A 27172-nucleotide genomic window follows, 5' to 3' on the forward strand; every position below is an offset into this window, starting at 1 on the left:
GTACCCCCTTTTTCTATGCCCCAGCATGCGTCAGTCAAGCTTTCAGATGAGCCATTGGTTGCGGATAGATTGCACTAATTAAATAAAAAGAATCATGATCGACAGATGATGTGGACTGCCGCAGCCACTACTGCAGTGTACAGGAGAAACATGTACTAATCGATCCTGTTTCACTTATTAATATAATGAGAAAGATTAGCGGTAAGCAGTACTAAACAAACTTATTTGTTTCTTTTGAACATTGATCTTCATCTTCCGCTGTTTCATTATTTTTTGGGTTAACTTTTCCTTCTTCCTGCGACGTGGGTGAGTTAAAAGGTTCTTCCTCGTCATTACTAGATTGATTCAATAATCATTATGTAACAGATAATGGCCCTGACTAAGGTCGCCCTTCCCTGCCCCCTTCCCTTTGCTTTTACTCTTCTCTGTCTCATTGTATGTTGGGATTGTGGGGTTGAGTCTGAGGGCTTCGTCTAGATTTACTCGAACCATTCCATGGCGGCAACTATTGAAATTCCCGTGGCGAACTGTAGTTGCCTGTCGTCCTCATTTGGGATAGCTTACAGGGAAATATGAACTACGGACTCACCCGATATTTCTCGAGGCTGTCTTGTGGCGGCCGGTCCCTCCGGTTGCAAAATCTGGTACGGTGCGCAGCACTAACCCGGCCTAAACGATCTAGACAGAGTGGTTAATAAGGGTTTCCACGGTAGCTTACACTAAAACGGCGTTTCGTTGTCTTTCTTTGTCTGTAGTTGCCCGAGGCTAACGACTACTTTTCCTTTTTTTCCCCATTTCTTTTAATTACTCGTTCTGGCTGCTTTGTGTTAGCGTAGCGTGGAGGATGGAACGCAAAATCTGACGGTTCACGCTTGCTCTACCGACAGTGTCTTGGCAACGGCAAGACTAAAAGGAATTTTGCTTGATTTTTGAATACGTACTAACTATCATACAAATAAATTAGAAAAATGCTTATCTTGTTTGATTGTAATTGAAAAAACAAAAAAAAAAAATATGGTTCGGGATGAAAGCCTATTATATCAGACTTTCGGAGTTCCTGTTGTTGTTGGACATCAGATTAGATTATCTGATTGATTTGATCACAAAGGAAAATCTTATCTACCATGGGACAGATGTCTGGCGGCGAACAATGAACTTTCACAGTCGAAGACGTCAACACCGTGAAAAAATTTTGCAGGCCTGACGGTGTTACCGAAGTGGGAACCAACTGTGCATTAAGTGGGGAATGGCTTAGTGGGAAATTCTTGACTGAATTCCCAATGATGTATGGCATGACTGACAGTGTTCATGACAAGAGTTTACTTTCATACGCTGTCAAACCTTCAGATGCGACCTAAAGGATTTGTTGGTCACCTGAGTATGAAGATAAGTACTTATAGATTAGTGAAAAGCTATGACTTCTTTTCGTCAGGTTTCCTTTTCCCAATTTGTTTAGTATGAGGGGTGTTCTCAACGTGGTCATGTCGACGGTCACCCATGTTTATCTTCGCCCGATCTAGTGGGAAAGGTAGAAGTCAAATAAGTTCCAAAAGTTAAATGTCATATTGCTGGTTGGGAAGACCTCTGACCAACACTATTCTCACGCACAAGCACTAGCCCAAATACTAACTCGCCAGGAAAGTGGGATGATAGTCTACGGCCCAAGATCAGCCATGTACTGTACCTGTATGCACTATAACTCTTAGCTACGATGCTTGCTGTCATGCTTGCCTGTTCTCTGCTCGGGCCATGTCTTGACTTAAATGTAAGACCCCTCATACGCTAGAACGATCCCACTCAATCGATCCCGTCAGCTTATGGGCTAAATTTCTCTTTTGCGGTTGGACGTGTTGTTGCTCATCTCCTTTGACTTTACAGCCGGTATTCGCACCTTGGCATCGCGTGGGAGAGAACATACTAAGCTCTTTGTGGAGGAACTACTGTGCACCGGTGGGGATGAGTATATCCACACCGGGAGTTTTCGTGTGAGCGCGATGCCCATATTCGATCATATGTCACATTGCACCAGAGACCGCGGAGCGTTTTTCGACCAGAACAAACGAGGAAGGCAAGTAATAACACTCTGCTGTGTAACTTCAGAGATTTAATCTCGAATTGCATGCACAGGAGGCAGGGTAGTGTTATTGGCCATGGATACTGACGGGGTAAATCGCTCCTAGACCGGAATAGAACCGGAAATGAAACCTGCAAGGGCAAACAGCGGATCATCACCCTGTAGAGGTAATTTTCTGATTTTTTTTTTTCCCTTTCTTTTCTTTCCCAAATTAGCACAACCAATGAGTGGGTATAATTTCCGCTCAGGCATTTTTCAGCTCCAAAGCAGGCGTATCGGTCGGTATCGGATGAGACTAAAAGGGTAGTTCCATAATCAGATCCCAAAATGTTATCTGATCCGACCAGTCGCATTGTGGCTCCACGGTTACGCTCCCCCCCGGACCATGATTGGTCCGATACAACCACTTCCACCACTCAACGAACATCGCTTGGGCTCCACGCTGAAGCAGCGCGTCTTGTGCGGGAAAGGAAAATTGTGTTTCGCATGATTTTCTATGGTCCGGCCCATTCGCCGTTGCTGGTGGATATATTGCGGTTGATTTCCTCGTGCGGATCTCTTTCCTTCTCTCTTTTATAGATCTTATCTCTCCCCCCTTGTCACCTTGGGCACCCAAGCTTCCACCCTTTGACTATTTTCAATTGGGAAAGACCGCGCCATCGAGGTCTCAAACAGGAAGTGTGAGCTTCACACTCGGAGATCAGAAGAGAAGGGAGCGATCAGATCACCCTTTGACGTGACCCATTCAATCAAATATGGGTTTCTTGGAGAAATTCTCTGGTGCTACACCAGCTGCAGACAACGGGGATACCGAAGCTCATAGGCCGAAGAATGCAGCGGAAGCATCCGGAGACCAGATCCTTGCTGTTGAGACTGACAGTTCCCGTCTGAGTCTTGAAGCGCGCAACGAGAAGGAGGCCCAAGAACATCCCAATCAGGTCACGCGAGACGCCCATCTCGGTCAGCAGAAAGCTGAAGCCGCTGCCCTTGTCTGGAGTAAGAAGGCAGTCCGTTTCACCTACGGCTGGTGAGTATTTGCCTTATTTGTTAATTATTTGTCGGATTTCACGTCTAATTATGTATGATGAATCACAGGATTTGGGTGTGTTTCTTTATGATGGCACTTCAGTCAGCTCTCAGCAGCACCGTTATGTTAGCCGCTTATGCCGATTTCCAGCAAGCACCGCAAGTTGCTACGTCCAATATCTTGTACAGTATCATCGGGGGTGTCCTGAAGCTGCCTATTGCTAGGATGCTTAACCTCTGGGGACGTGCAGAAGGGTTGCTCGTCTTCATCGGAGTCTACACACTCGGCCTGATCATCCTTGCTGCATGCAACGGACCCGATTCCTTCGCCGCCGGTAACGTTCTCTTTTGGGTCGGGTACAACTCTGTTTACTATATTCTGGATGTTTTCATTGCCGATACCTCTGGCCTGAGGAACAGAGCCTTCGCTTTTGCTTTTGTCAGCACGCCTTTCATCTGTACTGCCTTCACAGCTCCTTTGGCTGGTCAGTCTTTTGTCAACCACACTGGTTGGCGCTGGGGTTATGGTGTGTTCGCTATCGTGGTTCCAGTTACCCTCTGTCCACTTGCTGTAGTTTTTAAATACTACGAGCGCAAGGCCATCAAGACCGGCGTTTTCAAACGGGAGCCCAGTGGCCGGAATCTTGTGCAATCTATCGTATATTACTTCCATGAATTTGATGGTATGCTACGAAATCTCCCGGTTCTCTGCTTGCTTGCTGACTTTATGCGATTTTAGTCATTGGTGCACTCATTTTGATGGCTGCTTGGATCCTTCTGCTGCTGCCATTCAGCTTGGCAACCTACGGTCGGGCCCAATACAAATCCGCGGCTTTCATCGCCGAAGTTGTTGTCGGATTTTGTCTCCTCTTTGTTTTCGCCGCGTGGGAGAAGTGGTTTGCTCGTGCCCATTTCGTAAGCTACGAGTTGCTCAAGAAGCGCACCGTTCTAGGTGCCTGCGGTATGGCTGCTATTTCTTTCTTTAGCTTCTACTGCTGGGATCAATATTTCATGAATTTCTGTATTGTCGTGTACAACCTCAGTCTGTCGATGGGAGGTTACATGGCGCAGATCTACAACGTTGGCACCACCTTCTGGGGTGTTGGTTTCGGTATATGGGTTAGATTCACCAAGCACTTCAAGTACGCTTGTCTGTTCTTCGCTCTTCCGCTTATGATCCTGGGTGCCGGTTTGATGATCCACTTCCGTGGTGAGGGTGGCGGTGATATTGGCTACGTGATCATGTGCCAGATTTTCATCGCATTCGGTGGTGGTACTATTGTCCTTGGTAACGACATGGCTGTCATGGCCGCCGCTGACCGTGAAGGTGTGCCCATGATGCTGGCATTGTTGGGTCTGTTCAACAGTTTGGGTGGTGCCATTGGTTATGCCGTGGCCGCAGCCATATACAACAACACCTGGCTCGAGGCTCTTGAGTCCCGTCTACCAAGTGACATGCTATCGCAGGCCAACGAAATTTACTTGGGTGGTTATACACTTCAGGTTACGTACGACATGGGGGGGCCAACCCGTGATGCCATTAATTACGCATGGGGTCGCACCCAAATGTACGGATCGATTGCCGCGACCTGTCTGCTTGCTCTGGGAATTCCTTGCATCGCCATCTGGAAGAATTACAATGTCGACAAGAAGCAGAACAAGGGTACTATGATTTAAACCGTGGGCATCTCCTTATACAAAACTTGGAAGAAAAATGATAGAATCTCTTTTGGATACCCCCATCTCATGTATTAAATATTGATGGTTTGGAACGGTTGGTTAAAAAACCCCGAGAAAAGGGCGAGGACCCTTTTATATGGTTATAATACTTATTGATTTAATGTTGAATTCATACCCATTACTACTCTTCACGTTATCTCCTTTTCATCTGTATCTCCCAGACTGTGTAAACAACGATCTAGAGCACGGAAATGTGTCAAATGACATGGACCCTATTACTCAATCTATGATACTTCCTCATTATTTGAGCAGATCAGATCACCCCCGATAGCTTTTGTATGTCTTTTTATATATATTCCACCTCTTGTATGTACGTGCATACTTGGGATATCCCAACCCCGCGGGCACGTGCCACATCCCTTGCAGGTCATCCAATACATTGTCCCCAACCTCTGTCGATCAGCCCCTTCGTTGGACATTAATGTTACATTGCATTGAATCGGCTTCTGGCTATCTCCAGCTACTCCGCTATGTCACTGTTACTCCACTTCTTACATGCTCCTTCCTCGGGAGTGTGCTTCACAAACGATAGACTTTCAGCTACTACTGACATGCTGTTATTGTTAGTCATATCTGAGGTCTTTAATATCAGTATATGCAATCGGTATGCGACGAGAGTACATAGCCATCTTATGTGCTCAATTGACGAGCTTTGCTTTGGGAAGCCATCAAGCACGCACTCCAGCGGCGGACCAAGATGTGCTTAGGTTCATCGACCCCCTCATCGGGTCAAATAATGGGGGCAATGTATTTGCAGGAGCTAGTCTTCCTTACGGTATGGCCAAGGCAGTAGCAGATGTTGATGGCCAAAATACCTCAGGCTTCTCCACGGATGGCAGCAACGTCACCGGCTTTTCTGCTCTACATGATGCCGGTACAGGAGGGAACCCATCTTTGGGCAACTTCCCTTTGTTTCCTCAATACTGTCCTGAAGACGTGCTTGACAATTGCAACTTCCCCAACGCCGCGCGGGCAGTTCATTATGTGAATGACTCGGTTGTCGCCCGGCCGGGGTATTTCGCTCTAGCGCTTGAAATGGGATTCATGCTGAAATGACCACCTCGGAACATGCTGCTCTGTTTCGCTTCAACTTCCCTCCAGCGATAGCAGCGAATGGCTCAGAACTTAGTCCCTTGATCTTGGTAGACTTGACGGACCTATGGAAGAGTCGACAAAACGCATCCATAAGTGTAGATGACCAGACCGGGCGCATCAAAGGTAATGGCACATTCCTTCCCAGCTTTGGCGCGGGCTCTTACGTATCTTATTTCTGTGCTGATTTTATCGGCGCATCCATACGCGATAATGGGGTCTGGGTCAATAATCGGGGAGGAACTGAGCCTAAAGAACTCTACGTTACTCGAGGGTTCAATAACTTTTATCTCGAAGCTGGAGGTTTTGTCAGGTTCGAACGACCTAGTAATGGATCAGTGAGTGTGCGAGTCGGCGTTAGCTATATCAGCACAGATAGAGCTTGTGAGAATGCCCAACGTGAAATCCCGCATCCCCTAGAGGATTTCGAAGATATTCAACGTCGTGCAGAGAGTGCTTGGAGAGAAAAGCTTAGTCCGATATCTATACAACAAGGTGCCTCCAGTGAAGAGTTACAAACCAGCTTCTGGAGTGGTGTCTACCGCACAATGCTTGATCCACAAGATTTGACCAGTGAGAACCCACTCTGGGAAAGCAACGAGCCCTACTTCGATTCTTTCTACTGGTACGTATAGCCGATTCTCGGCTTAATGACTGGAACTGACGTCCTCCAGTATTTGGGATTCCTTCAGGGCACAGCATCCATTCCTCACAATTGTTGATCCAGAGGCACAATCAAGGATGGTACGCAGCCTCCTCGACACGTACAAGCACGAAGGATGGTTACCAGACTGCCGCATGAGCCTCTGCAAAGGGTGGACACAGGGTGGATCAAATGCCGACGTCGTGCTAACCGACGCGTATGTGAAAAATCTCACTGGGATCGACTGGGACCTAGCGTACAGGGCCATGGTCAATGACGCTGAAAACGAGCCCTTGGAATGGTCGTATGAGGGAAGAGGAGGCTTGCAAAGCTGGAAACGACTCAACTATATACCTTACCTGGACTTTGATTACCTGGGTTTTGGCACTAATTCCCGAAGTATCTCACGAACCCTGGAATACTCATATAACGATTTCTGTTTATCGACAGTTGCCAAGGGGCTCCAGAAGGAAGACTACACTAAGTACCGATCCAGAGCTGGCAACTGGCAGAACCTATACAAAGCGGACCAAACTTCTTTGATCAATGGCACTGATACTGGTTTCGTCGGCTTCTTCCAACCCAAGCATCTAAATGGAACGTGGGGATATCAAGATCCAATTGCCTGCAGTGCTCTTGCTTCATGGTGTTCCCTAACAAGCAATCCCTCTGAGACTTTCGAGTCCAGCGTATGGGAATACCAATTGTACAGGCCCCTTCCCAGCTCATATTGCGAAAGCTAACAGGCATAGCTACGTTCCTCATGACATGGCGGCTCTGATAGACCTTCTTGGTGGCCCAGAAACATTCGTCTCCCGATTAGATTTTTTTCATACTTCTGGCCTAGCAGATATGGGTAATGAGCCCGTTTTTCTAACGGTATACCAATATCACTATGCCGGGAGACCCGCGCTCTCCGCCCGCCGAGCGCATAGCTACATTCCATCTTTATTCAACACCTCGAACAGCGTTTTGCCAGGAAATGATGACTCAGGTGCCATGGGTGCATTCACTGTGTTCTCCATGATGGGTCTCTTCCCAAACCCTGGGCAAGATGTCTACCTTATTATTCCTCCGTTTTTCGAGGCGGTTCACGTCACACACCCAACAACAAACAAGACTGCTACGATTCGGAACGTTAACTTTGACAATACCTATAAGGATATTTACATACAGAGTGCAACGCTTAATGGAAGCCCTTATACAAAGAGTTGGATAAGCCATGACTTCTTCACTCAGGGGATGACGCTAGAGTTGACTCTGGGGGACACCGAAAGTGACTGGGGCCGCCGTGAGGAGGATTTGCCACCTAGTTTAAGCAAATCCTTTAGTTGAGACAAGGCACATAGCCTATAGCCAATCGATATACTGCCTGGTACAGAAAAGGAGCTCGAAATGTCATAGTTTCTTATCTGAGACAACGCAGATCAGTGTGCTAGATTGGTACTCTATATAACAGGGCAGGTACACAGGATATAAGCAAAAGTAATGTATTGAGGATTTAGTTGGGTGAACCCCAGCTAACTAAGCTCACTAGCTTGATCATCCAAGGGATGCAGGACGACTTGGGGCTGTTCAACGCTCCCGCCCAGCATGCGCAACTTTAACCTTGTTGGGTAAAGCATGGTGTCAGCCTGAGGCCATGCTATAATTACCCCGACCAATAAGGGTCGCCACATGACGGGAACTTTTCCCCAACTCCGAATAGCCCCCCCGTGATTCTACGAACAGCAGCGTATCCGGTTCTATGAGACAGAGATGTAGGTGGCAAGCCCTGCATATTGCATACAGTTTAAGGGGCTTTACTGTTTTGTCGAATTCTTGTAAATTGTTCTTCCCTGCTACCTGTGCGACAGCAATTGTCTCGCTTTCTTCTGTGAGAATACCTAATTTAGTGTTGAAGCAGACTTCTCGCCCCTCCTGAACTACTACTTAGGTAAACTGAGCCGCTATAGCTTTCCGCGTCACGGTGATTTCAAGGTTCTTTGCCCTGAATGCCCTCGCGTCGCAGTCATACAAAGTCCCGAAAGGGCTGTCTGCAATGTAAACGACGCCATGTCAAGGTTCGTTACTTCCATGATTTCCCATCTTATTTTCGTTTCATCACTGCATAGGTTTCTTTGGCTTGATTATTTCCATTGCATCTTTCGGTTTGTCTTTGGAAGACAATTCATTTTCTACACGGTCGTTGACAAGTTCTAGTGCGATGAAGAGCTCCCAAGGTGCGGTTTGTGCCAAAAACGAAAACTGCAATGCAAATATCCAGCCTCTTCCAATGAGGCCGATAGTCTAAACCCTTCTACGCCGCAGGATGAAGTTGAGTCAATGTATAGCTCGAACGAGCTGTCTTTATCCACAAGAATGCTGGAAATGAGGCTCTTCCATCTCTATCTGACAGAAACATACATCACCCTGTACCCAGGGAAGTTAGATACCAATCATTTCCAGTCCGCCGTCCCCGGACTAGCGACATCTTATCCATTCTGCTTGGATGCCCTACTGGCATTTTCCGCCCTACATTTGGCTTCGAAAGAGACGGGCGATAACCGCCAATGGGTAGAGTGCGCTCTGAAGTATCAGAATCGCTCCTGCTCTGCCATGAGTCGCGTGTTGGCTGAATTCTCCGTTGAGTATTCTGGACCAGCTTTCATTTGCTCTATCCTCATCATGTTATGCTCATACGCCTACCCTTGCGTTTCCCAAGACGACCAGCCATTCGACCCTCTCGCACAGGTCTTAGAAATCCGCCGACTGCTTGCTGGATGCGCCTTCTTCTTCCACCAACTCGCTAGGATGGAGCATCCAGGCGAACTAGCGGGATGGTTACGATACAAAGATGACGAGGATTCAGAAGAAGAGCTTTCAAAAGAGTAAGTACCTTACGCTCCACTGCTGGACCTTGTATAATCGAGGATTAACCTTGCTCCAGACAACAAGACCCGAAACTTATCCAATTACGAAGGTAAGTGGTGTTCCTGGCATGTTGCTATACATAAATATGAAGTGGCCATTTACTGACATCATTCGAGTGCCCTATTGAATTCCCTAGCTCGTATACGAGGAATGATTGACAATGTTGATGAATCTCGCAGAGAAGTAAATCAGGATATCTGGGAGTTCTTGAATGAAGCAGTTAAGCGACCATTGGGAGGACGCGAGGGGGGAGTTATTGCATTGCCTATTAGGATCAGCGATGCTTATGTGGACCTCCTCAAAGAGGGCGATTGGATGGCCCGTATATTATTTCTTCATTATGGTGTCGGGATGCATCTTCTCTCTGACAGATGGTTTGTCAGAGACTGGGGACGCCGGCTCGTATCGACAGTGTTGCAGCCACTTAAGGACATCCCAGCTGAATGGGAAGAGACTGTTGCATGGACAAGGCAAGCGGTAGACCTTGACGAGTGGTCACGATCTTGAACAAGACGAAGGGCAAACAAGAAAGGAAATGGGAAACAAACCAAACAAAGACGAAGAAACTGACACTTGATAACAGGATCAGCGATGGAAGTGTCAAATGCGGAGATGTGGCTGATAGCTATTATGTAATAGCTTAATCCCTTGCGGGTTGACCCAAACCCACGAGATATCGAGCAATGGGAGAACTGATACCGACTCGTTGGACCATGGATTATCCCTGCCTAATCCGGCAGGCGATCAGATGACTCCGCCATGTACCCGCGTTTATCTGTTCATATACGGAGGATGTGCGGAGATACGGCAGCGCTGTTATCCTTAGATTGCAGCTGGCCCTTTGCTGGGCACTGTCAGTTGGAGTCTCCTTATCTCTTGTTCCATCGTATTATGTACTCTTTGTACCACCTCTCTAAATCATTAAATCTTTTTTCTTGGCTTACAATTTTGTCATGTTCTGCTCTTGTCTTCTTATCTACTCACCGGCGTCACAAATGCAAACCCCACATTCTAACTCAATAAGCCGGAATGAGTTTAACCAAACCAAGTGAATTGGTTGGACCAGAGGTCCGAGACACATTGTACCGAGATGTGGAGAAACAGGTAAGATATAAGCTGCTCGTTCTCTTGCCTTGACGTTGCGCCATCTCTGGGCATTATTTGTATTTTTTTAGTAGTAGTAACTGGTTGGTGACCTTGGCAGCCACTTTTAACCACTTGCGACCTCCAGAGCGCCGAATTAACTACTGGCTGGCCGAGTGACAAGACGGAAAGAACCTCAATCATGTTTCGTCTCTTAAGGAATACGTTATCCCTCAGCTTCATACTAGTACTGGCATTGATACATCTACCGGATGTGCTCTCGTCACCACTGGAGCTGTCAACTCACTATGATTCGCGAAGATCCAATAAAGTTGAACACATCGAGCAGGGCAAGCTCGGGGCAGTGGCCAGCGAAAGTGCTATTTGCAGTCGTCATGGGACAGAAATGTTGAAGATAGGTGGAAATGCTGCCGATGCTGTAAGTAATGGTGGTGGCTTAGGCTCCTAATTAGATTAACCTGACTGAGTTACAATGCAGTTAGTTGCGACGATATTCTGTGTAGGAGTTGTTGGTGAGATGCACCAAAGTAGCAGAGAAAACACGTGAACTGACAAAAGGATACCAGGAATGTACCATAGTGGAATCGCTGGGGGAGGGTTTATGTTGGTGAGGGCTCCTAACGGTTCGTACGAATTTATCGATTTCCGCGAAACCGCGCCTGCAGCTGCATTCGAAGATATGTTCAAGAACAACACCGACGGATCCACCTCTGGAGGTTTAGCAAGGTAATGGGCACTTATTCAATCAAAACGAGGAACAGACGACTAATATGTACCAAGTGGTGTTCCTGGTGAAGTACGAGGCCTGGAATACCTTCACAAGAAGTATGGTTTTCTTCCATGGTCAACCGTCATGCAGCCTGCCATCCAGACGGCCCGTGAAGGGTTTCCGGTGGGTCATGATCTCGTTCGTTATATGAACTCGGCCGTCGGAGATGGGAAAGACTTCTTGTCTAAAGATCCGACATGGGCTATTGACTTTGCTCCTAATGGAACTCGTCTCGGTCTTGGAGATACCATCACCCGTAGACGCTACGCAGATACGCTAGAGACGATTGCCAACAACGGCCCGGATGCTTTTTACACAGGCCCAATTGCGGAAACCATGATACAGGCGCTGCAAGCTGCTAACGGCACAATGACACTGGAAGACTTGCGTAATTACACCGTTATTATCCGAAATACCTCGCAGATTGACTATCGAGGGAATAAAATTACTGGAACAACCGCCCCCTCCAGCGGCACTGTCGCCTTGAACATTCTAAAAGTTTTGGATACTTATGGCAGCTTCATGGCACCCGGCAACGTGAATCTTAGCACGCATCGTCTGGATGAAGCTATACGTTTCGGATATGGACTGGTACGCAGATGCTCTTTATATTGCCCCCAACATCTAACTAACTCGACATTAAGAGAGCCGAACTGGGTGATCCGTTATTCCTTGAAGGAGTGGATGAGTACCAGAATGATATGCTGAAACAGTCGACTATTGATGAGATTCGTGGGAAGATCTCCGACTTGCACACACAGAACGTGTCTGCTTATGATCCTAAAGGCCTTGAGAGCCTTGACACGTAAGCCCATACTCGCTAATCCTCATTATCCGGTCGTACTAACCGATTCAGCCCGGGAACGTCGCATATCGCTGCTATTGATCATACTGGACTTACTATTTCAGCCATCACAACCATCAACTTGCTTTTCGGTAGCAAAGTCATGGTGCCGGAGACGGGAATGATTATGAACAATGAAATGGATGGTTGGTGATCACCCAGATGGTCTCTTCTGCAGACTGGAATTTACCTGCTGATACTATTCAGATTTCTCAACACCTGGCTCATCCAACGCCTTTGGATACGTCCCATCCGAAGCCAACTTCATCCGACCAGGAAAGCGACCTCTATCGTCTATTACTCCAACCATAGTGACACACCAGAATGGATCCGTTTTCTTTGTTGCGGGTTCGGCTGGGGGTAGTCGAATCATTACAGCAACTGTACAGAATATCATCCATGCTGTCGATGAGGGCTTGTCGGCAGCCGAGGCTTTGGCTAAACCACGTCTCCACGATCAATTAATCCCCAATCAAGTCAGATTCGAGTATACCTACAGCAATGAGACGGTTGCTTTCATGAAATCCCTTGGTCACAATGTGACCTGGGTTGCTCCAGGAGACAGCACTGCGCAGGCAATCCGGGTATTGCCGAACGGAACATTCGATGCCGCTGGGGAGCCTAGGCAGCTTGACTCTGGCGGTTTCGCGGTCTGAGGACTAATCTCTAGCTACAAGCTATGTGGCCTACGGGCTATCTGCCATCACGGATACAATGGTACATCGAACCTTGAACATATTTTAAGCATCGACACTGTTTATATGGGAACTTTAGGAGACACTTGAAGATATAGATAAAAGGTTCCTCAATTGCAAATACATATACTAAAGATATGGTGCCGACTCTCCACCGGTCCTAGGCTTGCCACTTCGCGTGATGTGACCGTCTATAATTCCCTGCTGACAGATATCGTAAATGATCGTGAAAATTACACATACTCCAGCTATATTAGTGTAGGGTATAAGATGAGCTATAATATAACTCATAGCCGGTATACAGCAATTTGACTAATGACGATTGAACAAAGAAGTCTAGTTGTTTAGCAAACGATTACTTGATGAGAACATGAACAAGTCAAACTTAGCCCTGCGACCACTTTAAGGTTATTCTAATTGGTCCGTGCGCGTCCACCGCGTTTCGCGTCCACACATTTCCTATCGGCGATGCTCCATTCATCCAGATCTCCTTAAGGAAGTAACGAACTAGACTATTGACTTCCACACACTCAATTACCAGTCTACCAAACATTTTGCTTCACTGATCCTACAAATAAAGTCATCTGTGTGTTCCCCGCCAATCCACCTCCATCTCTCGGCCCGGAATCATGGTGGAGCTCTAGCTCGCGCATCGCAGCTAGGGTTTACAACATTGGACTATGACAGCCGTACACACACAATCCTCCCCTCAAATAGTGAATATACCCACGGTACCATTCACCAAAAGCGACCTTCACTAACACCACAACGATTGTGTTAGCCGTCTGACCCACGCTGCCCCTTTCCTCGATCCTGAATATGCCCGACCTTAGTGCATCGCCCTACCACCACTCGACCGGATGAATAGCTTAATCAAGCGAGTCGTTTCCCTGTTCACTGTCCAACAACCTCAAAGGGACATCGCCCCTCCTTCAGCGCAATGGGAAAAGACCTCCGATGAGTCCCAGAATATGGATCGTCCCAGGCCTGTCTCTGTCGTCGTCTCTCCCCCCGCCTTCGATCTCGATTCCTATGAATCCTTCGATGAGGATTACTTCAGACGAACGGTTGATGAGATTCTCTCCGATCAGACTAGTTTTGAGAAAAGCTTTGATGAGTACTCCGGCGCTAAGATGATGGATGGGACCTGTGAGAAGAGGGCTAGCATGTCAAGGGATTCTGGCCTTGGGAGCTCGAGGCATAAGGCGTCCCCTTATTTTCAGAGCAAGGTGGCTAGGAAGAAGTCTGTGGCGCATAGGGTTATTCAGAAGATTGAGAGCTCAGATGACGAAGATGACTCAGAAGAGGAAGAGGAGGATGAGGAGATGCTGATTTCGGAGAAAGCCAAGCGGTTTTATGATAGACAGAGTGGGAGCGAAGTGGTCAAACGGGAGAATCCTGCCGATTCTGTCGTTAAGATTAAACTCGAGGAACTTGAGAAACGAGGGCTTCATGTTCCGGAGGAAGAGGTCAGACCTGCTGCCCGGGCTCCTTCTGTGATTGATGTCGATGCCTGCGGTGATGAGGAGCTTGAGGAAGTTTCAGAGGAGAAATACGTTTTTGCTTCTGTTTCGGAGGAGGAACATGACCGTCTTGTTAAGTTTCTTCTTGATCATTCTTTTATGCGCGAAGGCGCGTATCCAGTGAAACGGTCCGCACGGCGCAGGTTCATAAGTGATGTGCGACGGGAGGCTTCTATCTCTGGCATGGATGAAGATGCCCTGGGTGTGCTCACAAAGTGGATCAAGAAGACGTATCTCGAAGTTTGCATGGTTGCCGACGCTGACAAGGAAGGTTCGGAATTCGGTGATGAGATTGATGATGAGAACGTGGCTGAACATGGGTCACGAAGGAAATCGAAGAAAGACCGAAAGAGAAAAAGGACTAGTATTGATCAGGCAAGGGAAAAGACCAAGACAAAGAAGACGAAGAGATATGACATTTCGATGGTCCCTAGCAAACAAGACGTGCGAGAAGTCATAAATATTGATAGCGACGATTCCGCGATTACGATCTCTAAGTCCCCTTCCGCGGACATCCAAGTTTTGGGAAAGGCCTCAGTGACCCAGTCCGATCTCCAACGCACGCCTACCTCCCATCGTGTTCACCACGAGAATGCAAAACCTGGAAGAGCGGTCATTGAACCTGTTACTCCTATAACACCAACTGCCCTTTCAGGGCAGAGAGGCAATGAACGGACCATCCCTAGCAAGAAGTTACCGCTGCCAAGGCCTGGATATCATAATTCCACCCCTAATAAGAATGCCAATAGCAACGAGAGAAATCTTCGAGTATCCCAAAAGTGTACATCGCGGAACGACTCGCCTAAGAAGCGCACCGTCTCTTCTACCGCAGAACTCCCGAGCTCACTTTCGAAGACTGCCAAATCGCCAAGCAAAATACCAAGTATTGCGGAAAGTTGCGAAAGGAAGAAGAAGAAGAAGAAGAAGCGCGAAAAGAAGGATAGAAAGCGTGATTCTCGGAAGGAAAGAATAAGGCCTCAACAGTCTGAGATTAGCCAGCTTTCCCGAAAAGGTGACCAACAGGCACAGAAGCACCCAGCAGAAAAGAATTCGTTTGTGCACAAGACAGTGTCCATGGATGACCCTTTTTGGGATATGGATTTTTAAATCCCGATGATTCGCAAGGACTGACCGCCTGCGTTGAGGTGAGGTCGAAGTATTTTAGGAAATCATCAAGGCAAAATAAGAAAGGGGGAACATGTGCTCCTAGGAGTACGGCAAAGTTGCCAAAGCATTCGATACCTGAAGAGATGCTCCTTATGTTGGAAAGCTTGGAGTTGTCACCCGACTTTCTTTTGTCTGACTCTGATTTGAGCGATATACCCGATGATACCAGTTCTATTGATAACAAACCCTCCTTGCCCCATTGCATACCACGTATAACACCCCCAATAGATCACATCGTGGACAGCTCCACGGGGTCTCCTAGGACTCCAGCCAATGGCGCGTCTCCAGTTAAATCTCGCACCGAACCTGCAAAACCATCACTTGTCAGACCCGCCAAAGTATCGCCCTACTTCCCCCAGCCGCTTGTGGATCCTGAATCGTGCATACCCTTTCCTCCGATTGATGCCGACTCTTTCGGATTGGTCCAAGAGCAGCTTGCTCATGATCCGTTCCGCCTGCTTATCGCTACTATATTTCTAAACAGAACTCGAGGAGGAGTTGCTCTTCCCGTCTTGTTCAAAGTTTTTGAGCGATTCCCTACTGTCGAAGCAATGGCTACAGCGGACGTATGTGACCTTGTGGATATGATACACTGTCTTGGGTTTCAGAATCAGCGGACGAGGAAGTGTATTAGTCTAGCGCAGACCTGGATATGTCACCCACCGAAAAAAGATGAAAGATATCGCAAACTCCACTACCCCTGCAAATTAGATGGACGAGATATCCGGCCACAAGAGTGCATTGATGATGCAGACCCGCGTGTGGCCTGGGAGGTCGCACATCTACCAGGGGTGGGGGCTTATTCTCTGGATAGCTGGCGAATCTTCTGCCGAGACGAACTTCGAGGCCTAGCCAAAGATTGGAAAGGGTCTGGTGCAACTAAGCCAGACTTTGTTCCGGAGTGGAAATCAGTTCTGCCACATGACAAGGAGCTGCGGGCATATCTGACCTGGATGTGGCTTAAGGAAGGTTGGGTATGGGATCGTCAGACAGGACATAGAACTCGAGCTAGTGAGAAGATGATGCGAGCTGCACGCCGCGGCGGAGTGGCCCTTGAAGAGAATGGGAATTGGATACTGGAGACATCGCCAGTAAAGAAAGCTGCGAATGGTCTGACTACGTGGGATTAGACATTGGCGGATTGCATGGATATGGAGTTATACCTCCGGTAGAAGCTTTGGATTCTAGATAATGAATTATTTTGTTTCATGCAACCGTCACAATAATCTGTTCTAATTGTCTTCTGGTATCTATGGCTTTCTCTCTCTATCAGACCAAAAAACACGGGTATATAGTATGGTAACTTTGAGGCATCGCTCGCAGGCATGCAAGTCATGTCAGACAAACAGAATGAAGTTGAGTCACTGCCCTCTCTAGATGCTATACCCTCCACTAATACTGAATCCATTTTAAATAGTTGCCAATCTTTGAGCGGCATTCAAGTCTAGTTTGTGTTTGATTGTCGCCGGTTCAATATCCGAAAAAAGAGCACAAGGTACGAAGCTCGACTCAACCTGAGGCCTTCTTAGGACCGTAGTCAGGAAAGTGAGAACGCCAGTCTCTCAAGTGAGAGCATACGCTCGGGGTTATCCTCCGGATGATTTCCTCCATCATCCGGTTCTTTCCCATTCGTCAACAGGCCAGCTTCGACGGTCTCTAAGATGTCCCACATGCAGCATGTTTAGCATAATTATGCCTTTGTCCAGCCGGGTGATTTATTCAGACATATATTATGAAGGTGCCGTGAGAGGCGACCAGCCGTCCGCCGCGTGCGGGAGAGTAGAACATGAAACATATCCAAGAAGGGAACGCGACATTCAACGCAACCCGACCTCTTGGTACATGTTCACCATCTGCTGCCTCACCATCTTTGCCAACGGCCAGGACTTGCCCAGCATATTCAGACCACCGATGCTCAGTTGAATTCGCGTCTTGAGCGACTCGACCTTGTCAGGCGTCGACATGATCAGGCATGCTGCCGTGTGCACAATAACACACATTGCCAGAGCACATGTAAAGAACGGAGTGCGGGACTTGATCGTACTCGGCAGAGTGACGAGATTGGATAACATATCCGCCGCGCGAAGGAACTTTTGCGAATGCAGATCCAGTTCCGTAGGCGGTGGGTTGTTGTTGCAGACTCGGAGCCGGGTGCACCATGTTCGAGCGTGGAAAGAAGCAAAGCGCATGCTGGAACGAGGGTGGTGGAGATATATCAATGCGCTGGTGGTATCGGTTAGTCTTTTGCTTTGGAGAAGGGTATCCTATATGGTCCTTACAGGTAGGTGATCATCTCTGCTTGGAAGAGCATTTCGTCAATATTCGAGATGTCTAAAGAGGTGCCATCTTGAGATGAAGGTATTTGCATAAGCGACGAGACAAGAGTGGCGTCAACTGTCTCAACCCGGGCTTTGAGGTCAACATCCAGTGAGCGGTTCACTTCCATGACTAGCCCGAGGTTCCGCGCAGCTTCAATTCGGTAAGTGAAGGAGGAGCTGCATTGGTCGAGAGACCAGCTCTGTTTGAGATCGTTCAGGGTTCGTGTATTTGGCGTGATCTTCCAAATGTCAGTCAATCTCTCTTATCTATATTTAGGGATTCAGGGGGATTATACCTCACTAGCAGAATTATAAAGCTCCTCAGCGCAAGGCAATCGGACATCCGCCTTCTGGGAGAAAAGACGATACGAGCTTTGGTCTCGCATAGCTGCCAACAACCCGTCTACAACATACAATTCCCAAAATGTCCTACGCCAGCTTTCGGCGAGCACCGAATTACCCTCGGAGTTTATGAGAGCGAAACTAGAACGGTTCATTCCCAGCTCTAGGGCGAGATCAATCGCCATTTGGATTTTCATATGCGCGTTCTCTTCTTGGCCATGGGCATGCTCGATGATCGCAAGTAACAGCAGTCCTTGAACTTTGAACCCGTCCCGCGGGGTGACATCGGATAGAACTGTATATGCTGCCGGCCGGAATTCTTCCTTGAATCTTACATCGGGGTAATAATGTGCGCCAATGTACCGCATAATCCCGGTGATATAGGGAGGTATCCGGTGCTGAAGGGGAGAATGAAGTACCTTTCTCGGTATCAAGAAAGGGTGGGACCGATGAAAGTTTTGATAGTATAACTGCACCATTGGATCATAAGCTATCTCAGGGGCAATCCTTGCGACCGGCTCTGGTTCGTGCCAGGTCGTTGTGGTGGTATCATCTTGGAGGCAAGGAATATCCCATACTGGCGGCGTTTCGAGCCCATGGAGAAGCGCCGGATCTGCCTGTTCTTATTAGCCCAGCCACGCCTTGATCAAGGGCCGGTTTGAAAGCTCACCTCCAAGTCTGTTGACAGAGTGGTGGCATTCAGCCAGGTAGCAAAATCGTCTGCAGTCAACATTTGTTCGTCGAATCGCGGGGGGGATTGATTGCTCTGTTTGGTACGCAATCCTCGCCTCGACCGTACATAACGACATTCTGAATTGGTGGATTGGCAGCGAGTACAGGCTGGCAGCAGGGCATCGCACTTTAAATGGCGGCGGCGACAGGATACACAAGCTAACGAAGAGGGCTGCCGGGATGATGGCGGCTTGGACGGGGTGGTAGGGTCCTGCATTGTATGTATGTACATATGTATGTGGCCCAGACAAAGGAAGGTCCTGTCACACAAGGCGGGGGGGGAGACAAAGGATTAAGTTGGACTCTAGCTCCAGATCATCCAAGGTTCCATTTACTTGGTGTATCTATAATCTATAGTAGTTCGGATGTGCTTTACCGTACCGAACTATGCGGTTAGTCCGGTGGTCCCCGTTCGTCGATCCCGAGATCCCCGAGTCGGCGACCAAGCTGTTCGGCGACAAGTTCCACTTCACGCTGGATCCCGTCCTTCATAAAGTATTCGCGTTCGCTGCTGCACCCTTACTTCCTATTGATTTGACCCTGACTCGTGTCCATACTGCAAATGCGAATAGATCTGAACGGGGGTTTGAGTCCCCGTCCGGGGAATTACGTCACCGCCATGATCAACCCATATCACATACTCTAATATAACAAACATCCCCGAACCAGACTTTGAAACGGAATTCATATCCTTCGGCTTCCATCCTCCGCAATTTGTCGGCTTCCAATATGCATCTGCAAATCCTTCAACTCCCCGACCTTCTTGGCCTCATCACATGTCCCGGATCTCGTGGTGGCCCGGATCGGATCCCGCTGTCAGTGTCTGATACCTTCTCGAGTCTCAACGATGGAGAGCTCACGTGAAGAGGGGGGAGTTGCCGACTTTATGAAGACACCATCATTGGAACCGAAGATCGCACTGGGACGCACGTGAGCCTACACCCCATGTTGCAGAGAAGACACCATATACGGCTGAAGCAGGATATCGGGTTGACAGGGAATGCTAATTTCCCAACAGCAGGGAAATAATAATCCGAAGGATACACTGCAGAGGAGTGCATACATGATGCCGACTGAAGAATCACAATACGAGCTTAGCCCAAAAGGCTATTATTATTCTGCGGTGTTTGGGTTGAATCATAACGCATCCATATCAGGAGTGACCGGGATTTGCTTTATGCACGAAGAAAGTGGTTCCAACTAGTGGAAAGGGGCGAACCGTCCGTGCGAGGCTTGATGACCATGCAATCAGTTCTGCAAGGTCAACCTGATAAGTGACAGACAAATTAAGGGACGCCACATTTAACTCGGTGACGCTTGTCAAACGCCGTCCACACGGTCGGCGACCTTTAACCATTCCTCCGGGTTTCAATTATTCCAATCAGCGTGGTGAAATACCAGGGGTGGCATGATGACAATTTGTCCTCCACTTTCGCTTGGGATTTGGGGGTGGGGGCAAAAGTGGATGGATCGCCCGGGGGCTGAGAAGTCTTGTGATAGGCGAAGATGCGTTCCCGACTTGGTCCCCGAATGAATGCCAAGTCATATCCACTCGTTTCACCTCGGACACGAACCTCAATCCCCACCAGCACTAGACCGTGAACGGTTAACACTCGCGCTTTAATGCCTGAAGTATTCAAGTCTCGACTTAATTGCTCAACCGACGGTATCATCTGTGTTGTTACTGTGACCGATGCCTGGGCCAAGTCGTGGCTAAGAAGAGCCTTTTTGTTCACATCTCATAGTCTTCTAGACCCTAAACGCTGTCACACATACAGTCTCCCGAGGCTCTCAGCCCGAGTGGAACGCCTTGAGAACCTTTTGCGGTGACGCATCTTCTAATAGAGTTGCACACGCCTACCATACAAAGAAAGGAGTCACCATTCTTGTGCAATTGAAGGTGGTCTCGAACGGTATTGTAGGTAACACAGCCATGATTCTTTGTCCACGTCGGTTGGACAAGTCTGGCTTCAGTGTAATTCGTGCGGCGGTAGCAGAAGGCGTGTCATCCGCGCGCAATATCCAGGAGGCGAACACGACCTCCGCAAAATGTCTGGACCGTATTGAGCGTAGGGTATTCGAATTCTGTTACTTGCCTGACTTACTACAAGGTGAAGTCAACATGAAAGCAGTCACTACGACCTGTACGTCCGCTGATAGATGGCCCTTTTCATGAGGGACATTCTTGCGTATAACTACCGTCCATAACTTCCTAACGTTGTTTGGCAAAGCATGGATCGGGGTGACCTAGCATCTCGCAACTTTGCTAGGAGGTATCTTCCTTAAGGAACAATTTTACTTTCCCGATGTGTTGCGAGGCGAGCCACGGAGTAAAGTTCGAGCTAATCAGCAGGCCGCCGACACGAAGATGTGACGTTCAATGTCTAAGGTGGTCCTACTGCTCAGACAACTTGCTTTACCTTGAAACGTGTCTCGGATAGTCTAGAAGTGCAGCGGAGGATCGCGGAGCATTGAATACCACTTCCGACGATTAGATTACGTCTGGGCTACTTTCATCTACCTCATCAGATACCAGTCATCGTCCCTAGAGTATCTACAAATAATAGCGTACACTATCCTATTTACTCATCTCGCCAGCAGACATAGGACTCCCGATCAAGCAAACCGCACAACATAAGGGCAAGGTTTCTCTCCAAACTTCGCGATACTGTTCTCCTGGACCTTATTCACGTCGTCATTGGGAGCATTCCACATCCGATCACCAGAGTTCCTGTCACAATTAGCAACTCTGGTTATATTTTTAGAGCAAGAGGAAAAACGTACATCATCAACCCAACATGGTGAATACTCTTCCTATTCGCACAATCACACTCCCCACCGAAGAAAACAGCATCGCCCGCTCTCCGCTGCTCATACGGATATTTCCTAAGCAAACCCATTAGCCTTATCTACCTTTCCAATGCACACGCCAAGCAAGCCAAAAGCAAAGGAACGAAAATAAACGAAAACATACTTATACTTCAACTCCTTCTCCTCCGCACAATACATATCAGACGTCACACGTAGGCCCTCCGAGAACAAATCCCGACCCGTGACCTGGCACACAGCCCAACAGACGAGTCCCGAGCAGTCATACCCAGTATCGCCGTACTGGTAGGGCGGTTGGTCATGTGTGGGACCCTCGCAGGATCCGCCGCCCCAGGCGTAGGGTGTTCCTGCTGCTGTTAGGGCCTTGTTGAGGATTTTCTGGCCGGTGGTGCTGTTTGCGGTGTTGAGGGTTAGGGCATTGGTTGCTGTGAGGGTTGCTAGGAGGGTGGTGAGGAGTGTTGGTTTCATTGTGTCGGTTCGTTTTCTTGTGTTGGATTGGTCGTCGTTGGGTTGGGATGTCTGAGTAGAGTTGTGGATATCGAATAATTGAGGTAAGGATGACATGACGGATCTATATATCTAACAGTGTTCATGTGAAGTGTCAATCGTATCTATTTTTATATCGGTACTTCCTCCATTGTAACGTCGTGTTGATTATCAGATCTACGATAGGCCTATTTTGAGACAGAATACGAGCCTGAGGCGACGATCATACATGATCGCATCTGGTTCCTTTCTTTGTCAATGACCATAATCAAGGATATCTAGCACCAGAAACAATAAACATGCGCATCCTGACTCTATCACTTAGTAGTTACATTTGCCATCCAATTGTATTAGAACTAAACAGTAGGAGTGTACAAGATCCATGGTGATGATGAGGATGGATCTCGTCGATGTATGATGAAAGGAGCAATGAACACGAGAAGTGGAGGGCCAAGAATGCACATCACGTCACAGGCTTCACAATACCTATCAGAACAGGTAAACTAGACGTCGATTGTGTTGATCTTTGCTTTAGATAAAACTACTGGGTGCAATCAAACCCCAAGGTACGTATCGTCATTGGGTTTTTATATCATGGCGGATATCATACCCTTTTCTGCTGATTGGCTGATGTCACCAGGATGAAGGCATTGTAAAACGTTGAAAATATTGCAGCCTTATAGAAAGGGTCGAATTCTTGAGAACACTATGTAATCTATATACAAAGGATTGTTTTTATTGTGTGCGAGATCATGTGGTTGCCTAGGGCCTACGGGCAGGGCAAGGCCTTCAGGCACCTACAGGTATTTTAGTTGGTTTCCACGCTTAGCATGCACGATATATATTTTCGGACTGATCAAGAATTTCGGTGTAATTTTTGTTTCCCCCCAGTAGATACAAATTAGTATCACCTTCCAAACCGAAAGACTTCAAATATTCCCTTGCGTCCTGATTAGTCTCGTCGCGTGACGAGTTTCGTATTGGGTTCGTGATGATTTAGCGATTCGTTGTAGGTTCAGTTGTCGGGGATTGAGTTTTATTGGCTTATATCGGTTGATGGCTTGTATGGCTTGTATGGCTTGTATGGTATGGTAAGGGACGGCGTGTGAAGGACTCTTTTGAGGAGGCCTCTGTACTCGTACCCTATTCAACGCTTGAATATAGATCCAATCTCCACTCGCAAGTATTCCACTCTACACTCATTCACTGCAAGGCTGACTTTTTCTTCTTCTTTTCCACCAGCACCCACATCCACGGTCTGTCCCAGACAAGGCCATAGATCAACAGACCTTCCTGTAAGGAGATTGATCACTGGCGGTTCCCTTCGGGTCACAAACAAACATTTCCGTTGGACATTCCAACGAGTACCGAGGAAGACCTCCACGGGAAATCACTGTACTCAGATATGTCACATGTGGCAAAAATGCTTGTTGGGCGGTAATCGCTTAACCCCGGCAATTCATATGCAGCCCAGCCCCCCCCCTTGCATACATATACTCGCCTACTATTCGACCAGAGACGAAACAGAAATTTACCAATAGGGTCTTTGCTGCATGTCGGTCCGGAGTACACTTTCGCGTAGGTAGTCACCTTGCATGAACCGGTTTGTTGGGATGGAATCCACATTTGGCAGGTTGAAGACCCCCATACGTGTCCTGTGGTGTTATTGGCCCTGTCTTGGTGAATATACATGAGCGAAATGCCTTACTCTGCTTGCTTTTAGATGGCCCCTTGCTTCCCTTGAATTCGTCATCTAGAGCGTTTGAATATAGGCTCGTGCCCTAGATTCCTTAGGTTGTTTGTCTCGTTGAAGTCAAATGTCTCGGTTACACTTTGATGTTCCCTGTTAGATTCAAGGGGTGTTTGGGATGTGGCTTGGAATCAATGGTTATCTACTCCGTGGACAAGCGTGTACTGATCATCTCATCCAAGCCCTTGTGCTTGGGTATTGTTTCCAGGTCACCGGACAAGAAGCTCGGTTGGATACCTTGCAGTAATCTCAAGGGAGGAGTTCAACGCATACTCCCTCGCTGGTTGCAGGCAATGGGGATACCGACTTAGTTTGTCACCGTAGTCACTGTCGGTGTGTGGTAGCACATTGGTTAAAGTAAGGACAAAGAAGGGAACGATGTAGCCATTGAACTAGCAAAATACATTCGATCGTTTTCCGTCATGTGCATCACACACATGTCTCTAAGGTATAACATTATCCAATCATCTATGTCGCTAAAGGCTACTGGAGAAAAATAAAGAACAAGAAAAGAAATTCCAACGCAGATACGCGAAGTAGAAAGGCTTATTCTACGCCAAGAACTCCCGGTCGATGGCCTGGTTCAATTTATCTGCAGCAAGTTAGCCGGTATCTTGTCAGGGACTGAAACAATATACCACTTATCCCCTGGATAGCTTCAAATGCGATAGAGTAATTCTCTAGGAACTTGACTATCAGCCGTAAGTTATGATATAGCTCCTTCCGAAAGTCGGATAAAGAGGTGGTATCCAGAGCACTTATGTCGCCGGGCGTGGTGTGTTGGATAGCTCGTGCTTTGAGACCCAGCATCAGCATTGCATAGCTGGACTGCACTCCGCAGCATACTACGGTTGGCATGGTTCGAGGGAGTTCACTGCCAGACCCTCCGCGGGCGTATTGTGTATTAGCCAGGATGTCGCTGGTGTGATTCGGGTAGAGAAGGTTATCAAGCAACGTGACAATGTTGAGTGCTGCATGCAGGCAGACTTTTGATGACTCCTCACTGGTAAACGGCATCTGAAGCTTGTGAATCTGAGACATTAGCGACAAGTCTTCAACCAAGCTAGGGCCGTTGCTCATTTCCAACGGCATATCCATCCGAGAATTACTGTCCATAGGTATCGATACATTTGGATGTCGTATAGAGCCAGATAAAATATCTTGGAATGCGCATAGTCGGTGCAGTTTGATCCGTGCCCTGTACTGTTAGCTGAGTTGCCACTTCCTGTAAATGGGCAATATTTACGTGTGTAGCTTGATCTCTGCAAAATCCCTCATAGTCTTCGATGTCATGCATTCAATGGATTCAGGTTGTGGAGCCATCTGAGACACTAAAGGAGCATCTCGGCTGTGGAACAACAGAGACGATATCTGCCTGTCAAGCTCCTCCATGCGTTTCGAAACCCATGATGCGTCATCAGCCTCATGCATGGTCCTATCAAGGTCACTGGCAAATACGGCAGATTCGACAAGAACCTGTTGGGCCTCGATGACAAGTTTCCACCCCTATTCACATGTGTAAGTAAATCGGTGTGATTCGGTTTTATAATCGTAAAACAACATACCTCCGGATATGGAGTTACAAACCATGGATCATAAAGATCGAAGGCCGGAGACTGTGAAGGATAAGTCATGTATCCAGTGCAGAACATGTTTTTATACGAACCGTTCCGCTAATAGCCGATGCTTGACATGCCATCATATACTGGTTCAACATCAGCAACGACCAGATAGTGAATATATCACAAAGACCCACCGTCATCCACCAAACCCTCCGTTTAGAGTCTGCATACTGTTCTTCCTCTACCGCTTCATGCAGTGCCATACTCATAGCCAGCGCAAGCGCCTGGTTAGCCCGTTGGAGCATGTTATCAATGTTTCCCCGCTGTGCATACTCATAAATACTAAGCATTGACAATGTAACGACGCCTTCCAGGGGCACCTCCAGCTTTGGATGAAACGGTACTCGTTCAAAGGCTTTGATGGTGTCAGCTAAACCAGTTTGGGAATCTTGGCTCATACTGAGCAGCTCGTAGTCTCTTTCAATGACACCAAGAGCCGTTTGAGCAAAGCAATGCGCATATTCCCGTCGTCTCTTCAAGTACTCTGTCGTCCTAGGTTTTCTTTCGTTTGGATGGGGTATCAGAGACAGTATAGCTGAGATAGCCAGGCTCAGGGGGCTCGTCGGTTCAAAAGTTGGAGGGCCCCTAGCTAATGGACGGCTTGACACCGGCTGATGCTCAGATGGGGGCAACATGGGGAAATAAGGATGAATAAAAACGTAATAAGCGTCAAGTCTAATTCTGTCAACACGACACTTAATGACAGCTCTTCACCCAAGCTTACATATCTTCATTACTGCCGTAGAGTCGTACGGGATTGGATACTGATTTAGATTTAGGGTCGGGGTTGATTTCGTCTGCATTTGAGCCAAAGATGGAATCAAATATAGAGTCAATTTCCGCAAAGGGCATTTCCACGCTGCGCAGCCCTGCCCCTGGGCCGCACAAGCCTCCCAGTTGGTGGACCCATTCTACATAAACCTCATTAGATACTTGAGTATTATCGATACCATCTAAAGAACAGGTCAAGAACGACTTACCATCTCCTGAGGTTGGCGACATCCCCGTCTTTCTGGGCGTCTTTGGTAGGCGACGATTTCCCAACTCCACAACAGATGTTATTGTATCGCAACGACCGGCGCTACCTTTATGCTTCCTACTAGAACAATAACGTGGACCTCCTCGTCGGCTGGGCACATAAGAGCAAGATTTTTCTTTCGCCATGCAGTTGGAGCAAAGTGTCTGGCCATCACAACGTATGCGCAACGCACGACTGCCACAGGACGAGAATTCATTCAGTCAGTCATCCACTTCATATATGCCAGGAACCGCACCAAGAAAGACAGGCTAGTTTGACAGGACGACGGCTGGATTTCTGGCAAATAGAACGCGTATTTTCGAGATCGGCGGTCATATCTCAAATCCCGGTCGATAACGAGCGAAGTTAAAAAAGGAAAGGATCGTACTCCGTAATCCGTCCTGCAGAAATGGAGGGGTTTGCGTATGGCATGGTTTTGTATCGGCCGATGAGAAAAAAAAATCCAAATCCCGAACAGCGTAAGC

The 27172-nt window shown here is 47.8% G+C and overlaps 8 protein-coding genes across 8 annotated transcripts; 5 read left to right on the forward strand and 3 right to left on the reverse strand.

Moving 5' to 3' along the window:
* Positions 1-2568: 2568 nt before the first annotated feature.
* Positions 2569-4872, forward strand: sit2 (putative siderochrome-iron transporter). Its single transcript, XM_032065798.1, has 3 exons — positions 2569-3101; positions 3170-3783; positions 3840-4872. The coding sequence occupies exons 1-3, from the start codon at positions 2830-2832 to the stop codon at positions 4775-4777; spliced, it is 1824 nt and encodes a 607-aa protein (XP_031930972.1). The 5' UTR covers positions 2569-2829; the 3' UTR covers positions 4778-4872.
* Positions 4873-5317: 445 nt separating this feature from the next.
* On the forward strand, positions 5318-7910 carry BDV27DRAFT_168882 (GH92 family glycosyl hydrolase; the record flags this gene model as incomplete). Its single annotated transcript, XM_032074887.1, has 4 exons — positions 5318-5853; positions 5970-6557; positions 6607-7281; positions 7328-7910. The coding sequence occupies exons 1-4, from the start codon at positions 5447-5449 to the stop codon at positions 7908-7910; spliced, it is 2253 nt and encodes a 750-aa protein (XP_031930973.1). The 5' UTR covers positions 5318-5446.
* A 683-nt stretch (positions 7911-8593) lies between these two features.
* BDV27DRAFT_59684 (uncharacterized protein) lies at positions 8594-10256 on the forward strand. Its single transcript, XM_032077044.1, has 4 exons — positions 8594-8725; positions 8778-9445; positions 9505-9537; positions 9605-10256. The coding sequence occupies exons 2-4, from the start codon at positions 8901-8903 to the stop codon at positions 9993-9995; spliced, it is 969 nt and encodes a 322-aa protein (XP_031930974.1). The 5' UTR covers positions 8594-8725; positions 8778-8900; the 3' UTR covers positions 9996-10256.
* A 517-nt stretch (positions 10257-10773) lies between these two features.
* On the forward strand, positions 10774-12861 carry BDV27DRAFT_154515 (gamma-glutamyltransferase; the record flags this gene model as incomplete). The annotated part of the gene is made up of 7 exons (XM_032071973.1): positions 10774-11010; positions 11071-11104; positions 11159-11318; positions 11373-11952; positions 12006-12166; positions 12218-12351; positions 12413-12861. 7 exons carry the CDS (start codon positions 10774-10776, stop codon positions 12859-12861), a joined length of 1755 nt encoding a protein of 584 aa, XP_031930975.1.
* Positions 12862-13270: 409 nt separating this feature from the next.
* Positions 13271-16720, forward strand: BDV27DRAFT_142413 (putative pre-mRNA splicing factor; the record flags this gene model as incomplete). Its single annotated transcript, XM_032069952.1, has 4 exons — positions 13271-13278; positions 13769-15372; positions 16083-16156; positions 16235-16720. 4 exons carry the CDS (start codon positions 13271-13273, stop codon positions 16718-16720), a joined length of 2172 nt encoding a protein of 723 aa, XP_031930976.1.
* Positions 16721-16805: 85 nt separating this feature from the next.
* BDV27DRAFT_123149 (Zn(II)2Cys6 transcription factor) lies at positions 16806-19303 on the reverse strand. Its single transcript, XM_032065799.1, has 4 exons — positions 18921-19303; positions 18205-18867; positions 17870-18147; positions 16806-17813 (listed from the first exon to the last, which is right to left on the reverse strand). The coding sequence occupies exons 1-4, from the start codon at positions 19212-19214 to the stop codon at positions 17408-17410; spliced, it is 1641 nt and encodes a 546-aa protein (XP_031930977.1). The 5' UTR covers positions 19215-19303; the 3' UTR covers positions 16806-17407.
* A 2295-nt stretch (positions 19304-21598) lies between these two features.
* On the reverse strand, positions 21599-22279 carry BDV27DRAFT_142415 (C40 family peptidase; the record flags this gene model as incomplete). Its single annotated transcript, XM_032069953.1, has 3 exons — positions 21599-21713; positions 21767-21868; positions 21957-22279. 3 exons carry the CDS (start codon positions 22277-22279, stop codon positions 21599-21601), a joined length of 540 nt encoding a protein of 179 aa, XP_031930978.1.
* A 2221-nt stretch (positions 22280-24500) lies between these two features.
* Positions 24501-26323, reverse strand: BDV27DRAFT_123153 (transcription factor domain-containing protein). The gene is made up of 6 exons (XM_032065800.1): positions 25804-26323; positions 25714-25752; positions 25613-25663; positions 25294-25553; positions 24686-25245; positions 24501-24639 (listed from the first exon to the last, which is right to left on the reverse strand). Exons 1-6 carry the CDS (start codon positions 26302-26304, stop codon positions 24599-24601), a joined length of 1452 nt encoding a protein of 483 aa, XP_031930979.1. The 5' UTR covers positions 26305-26323; the 3' UTR covers positions 24501-24598.
* Positions 26324-27172: the final 849 nt, after the last annotated feature.

Source organism: Aspergillus caelatus, assembly GCF_009193585.1.
Source record: "Aspergillus caelatus strain CBS 763.97 unplaced genomic scaffold BDV27scaffold_29, whole genome shotgun sequence".
Taxonomy (NCBI): Eukaryota; Fungi; Ascomycota; class Eurotiomycetes; order Eurotiales; family Aspergillaceae; genus Aspergillus; species Aspergillus caelatus.

Bases quoted from the DNA above. Each gene is read 5' to 3' on its own strand.
- sit2 (XM_032065798.1), top strand. From the start codon at position 2,830: ATGGGTTTCTTGGAGAAATTCTCTGGTGCTACACCAGCTGCAGACAAC. The intron at 3,102-3,169 runs GTGAGTATTTGC...GATGAATCACAG, and splicing joins GTCCGTTTCACCTACGGCTG to GATTTGGGTGTGTTTCTTTA. The intron at 3,784-3,839 runs GTATGCTACGAA...ATGCGATTTTAG, and splicing joins TTACTTCCATGAATTTGATG to TCATTGGTGCACTCATTTTG.
- BDV27DRAFT_59684 (XM_032077044.1), top strand. From the start codon at position 8,901: ATGTATAGCTCGAACGAGCTGTCTTTATCCACAAGAATGCTGGAAATG. The intron at 9,446-9,504 runs GTAAGTACCTTA...ACCTTGCTCCAG, and splicing joins GAAGAAGAGCTTTCAAAAGA to ACAACAAGACCCGAAACTTA. The intron at 9,538-9,604 runs GTAAGTGGTGTT...ACATCATTCGAG, and splicing joins AAACTTATCCAATTACGAAG to TGCCCTATTGAATTCCCTAG.
- BDV27DRAFT_123149 (XM_032065799.1), bottom strand. From the start codon at position 19,214: ATGTACATACATACAATGCAGGACCCTACCACCCCGTCCAAGCCGCCA. The intron at 18,868-18,920 runs GTGAGCTTTCAA...TAATAAGAACAG, and splicing joins CTCTGTCAACAGACTTGGAG to GCAGATCCGGCGCTTCTCCA. The intron at 17,814-17,869 runs GTAAGGACCATA...CGATACCACCAG, and splicing joins GCAGAGATGATCACCTACCT to CGCATTGATATATCTCCACC.
- BDV27DRAFT_123153 (XM_032065800.1), bottom strand. From the start codon at position 26,304: ATGTTGCCCCCATCTGAGCATCAGCCGGTGTCAAGCCGTCCATTAGCT. The intron at 25,664-25,713 runs GTTCGTATAAAA...TATCCTTCACAG, and splicing joins CATCGGCTATTAGCGGAACG to TCTCCGGCCTTCGATCTTTA. The intron at 25,246-25,293 runs GTAAATATTGCC...CTAACAGTACAG, and splicing joins GCAGAGATCAAGCTACACAC to GGCACGGATCAAACTGCACC.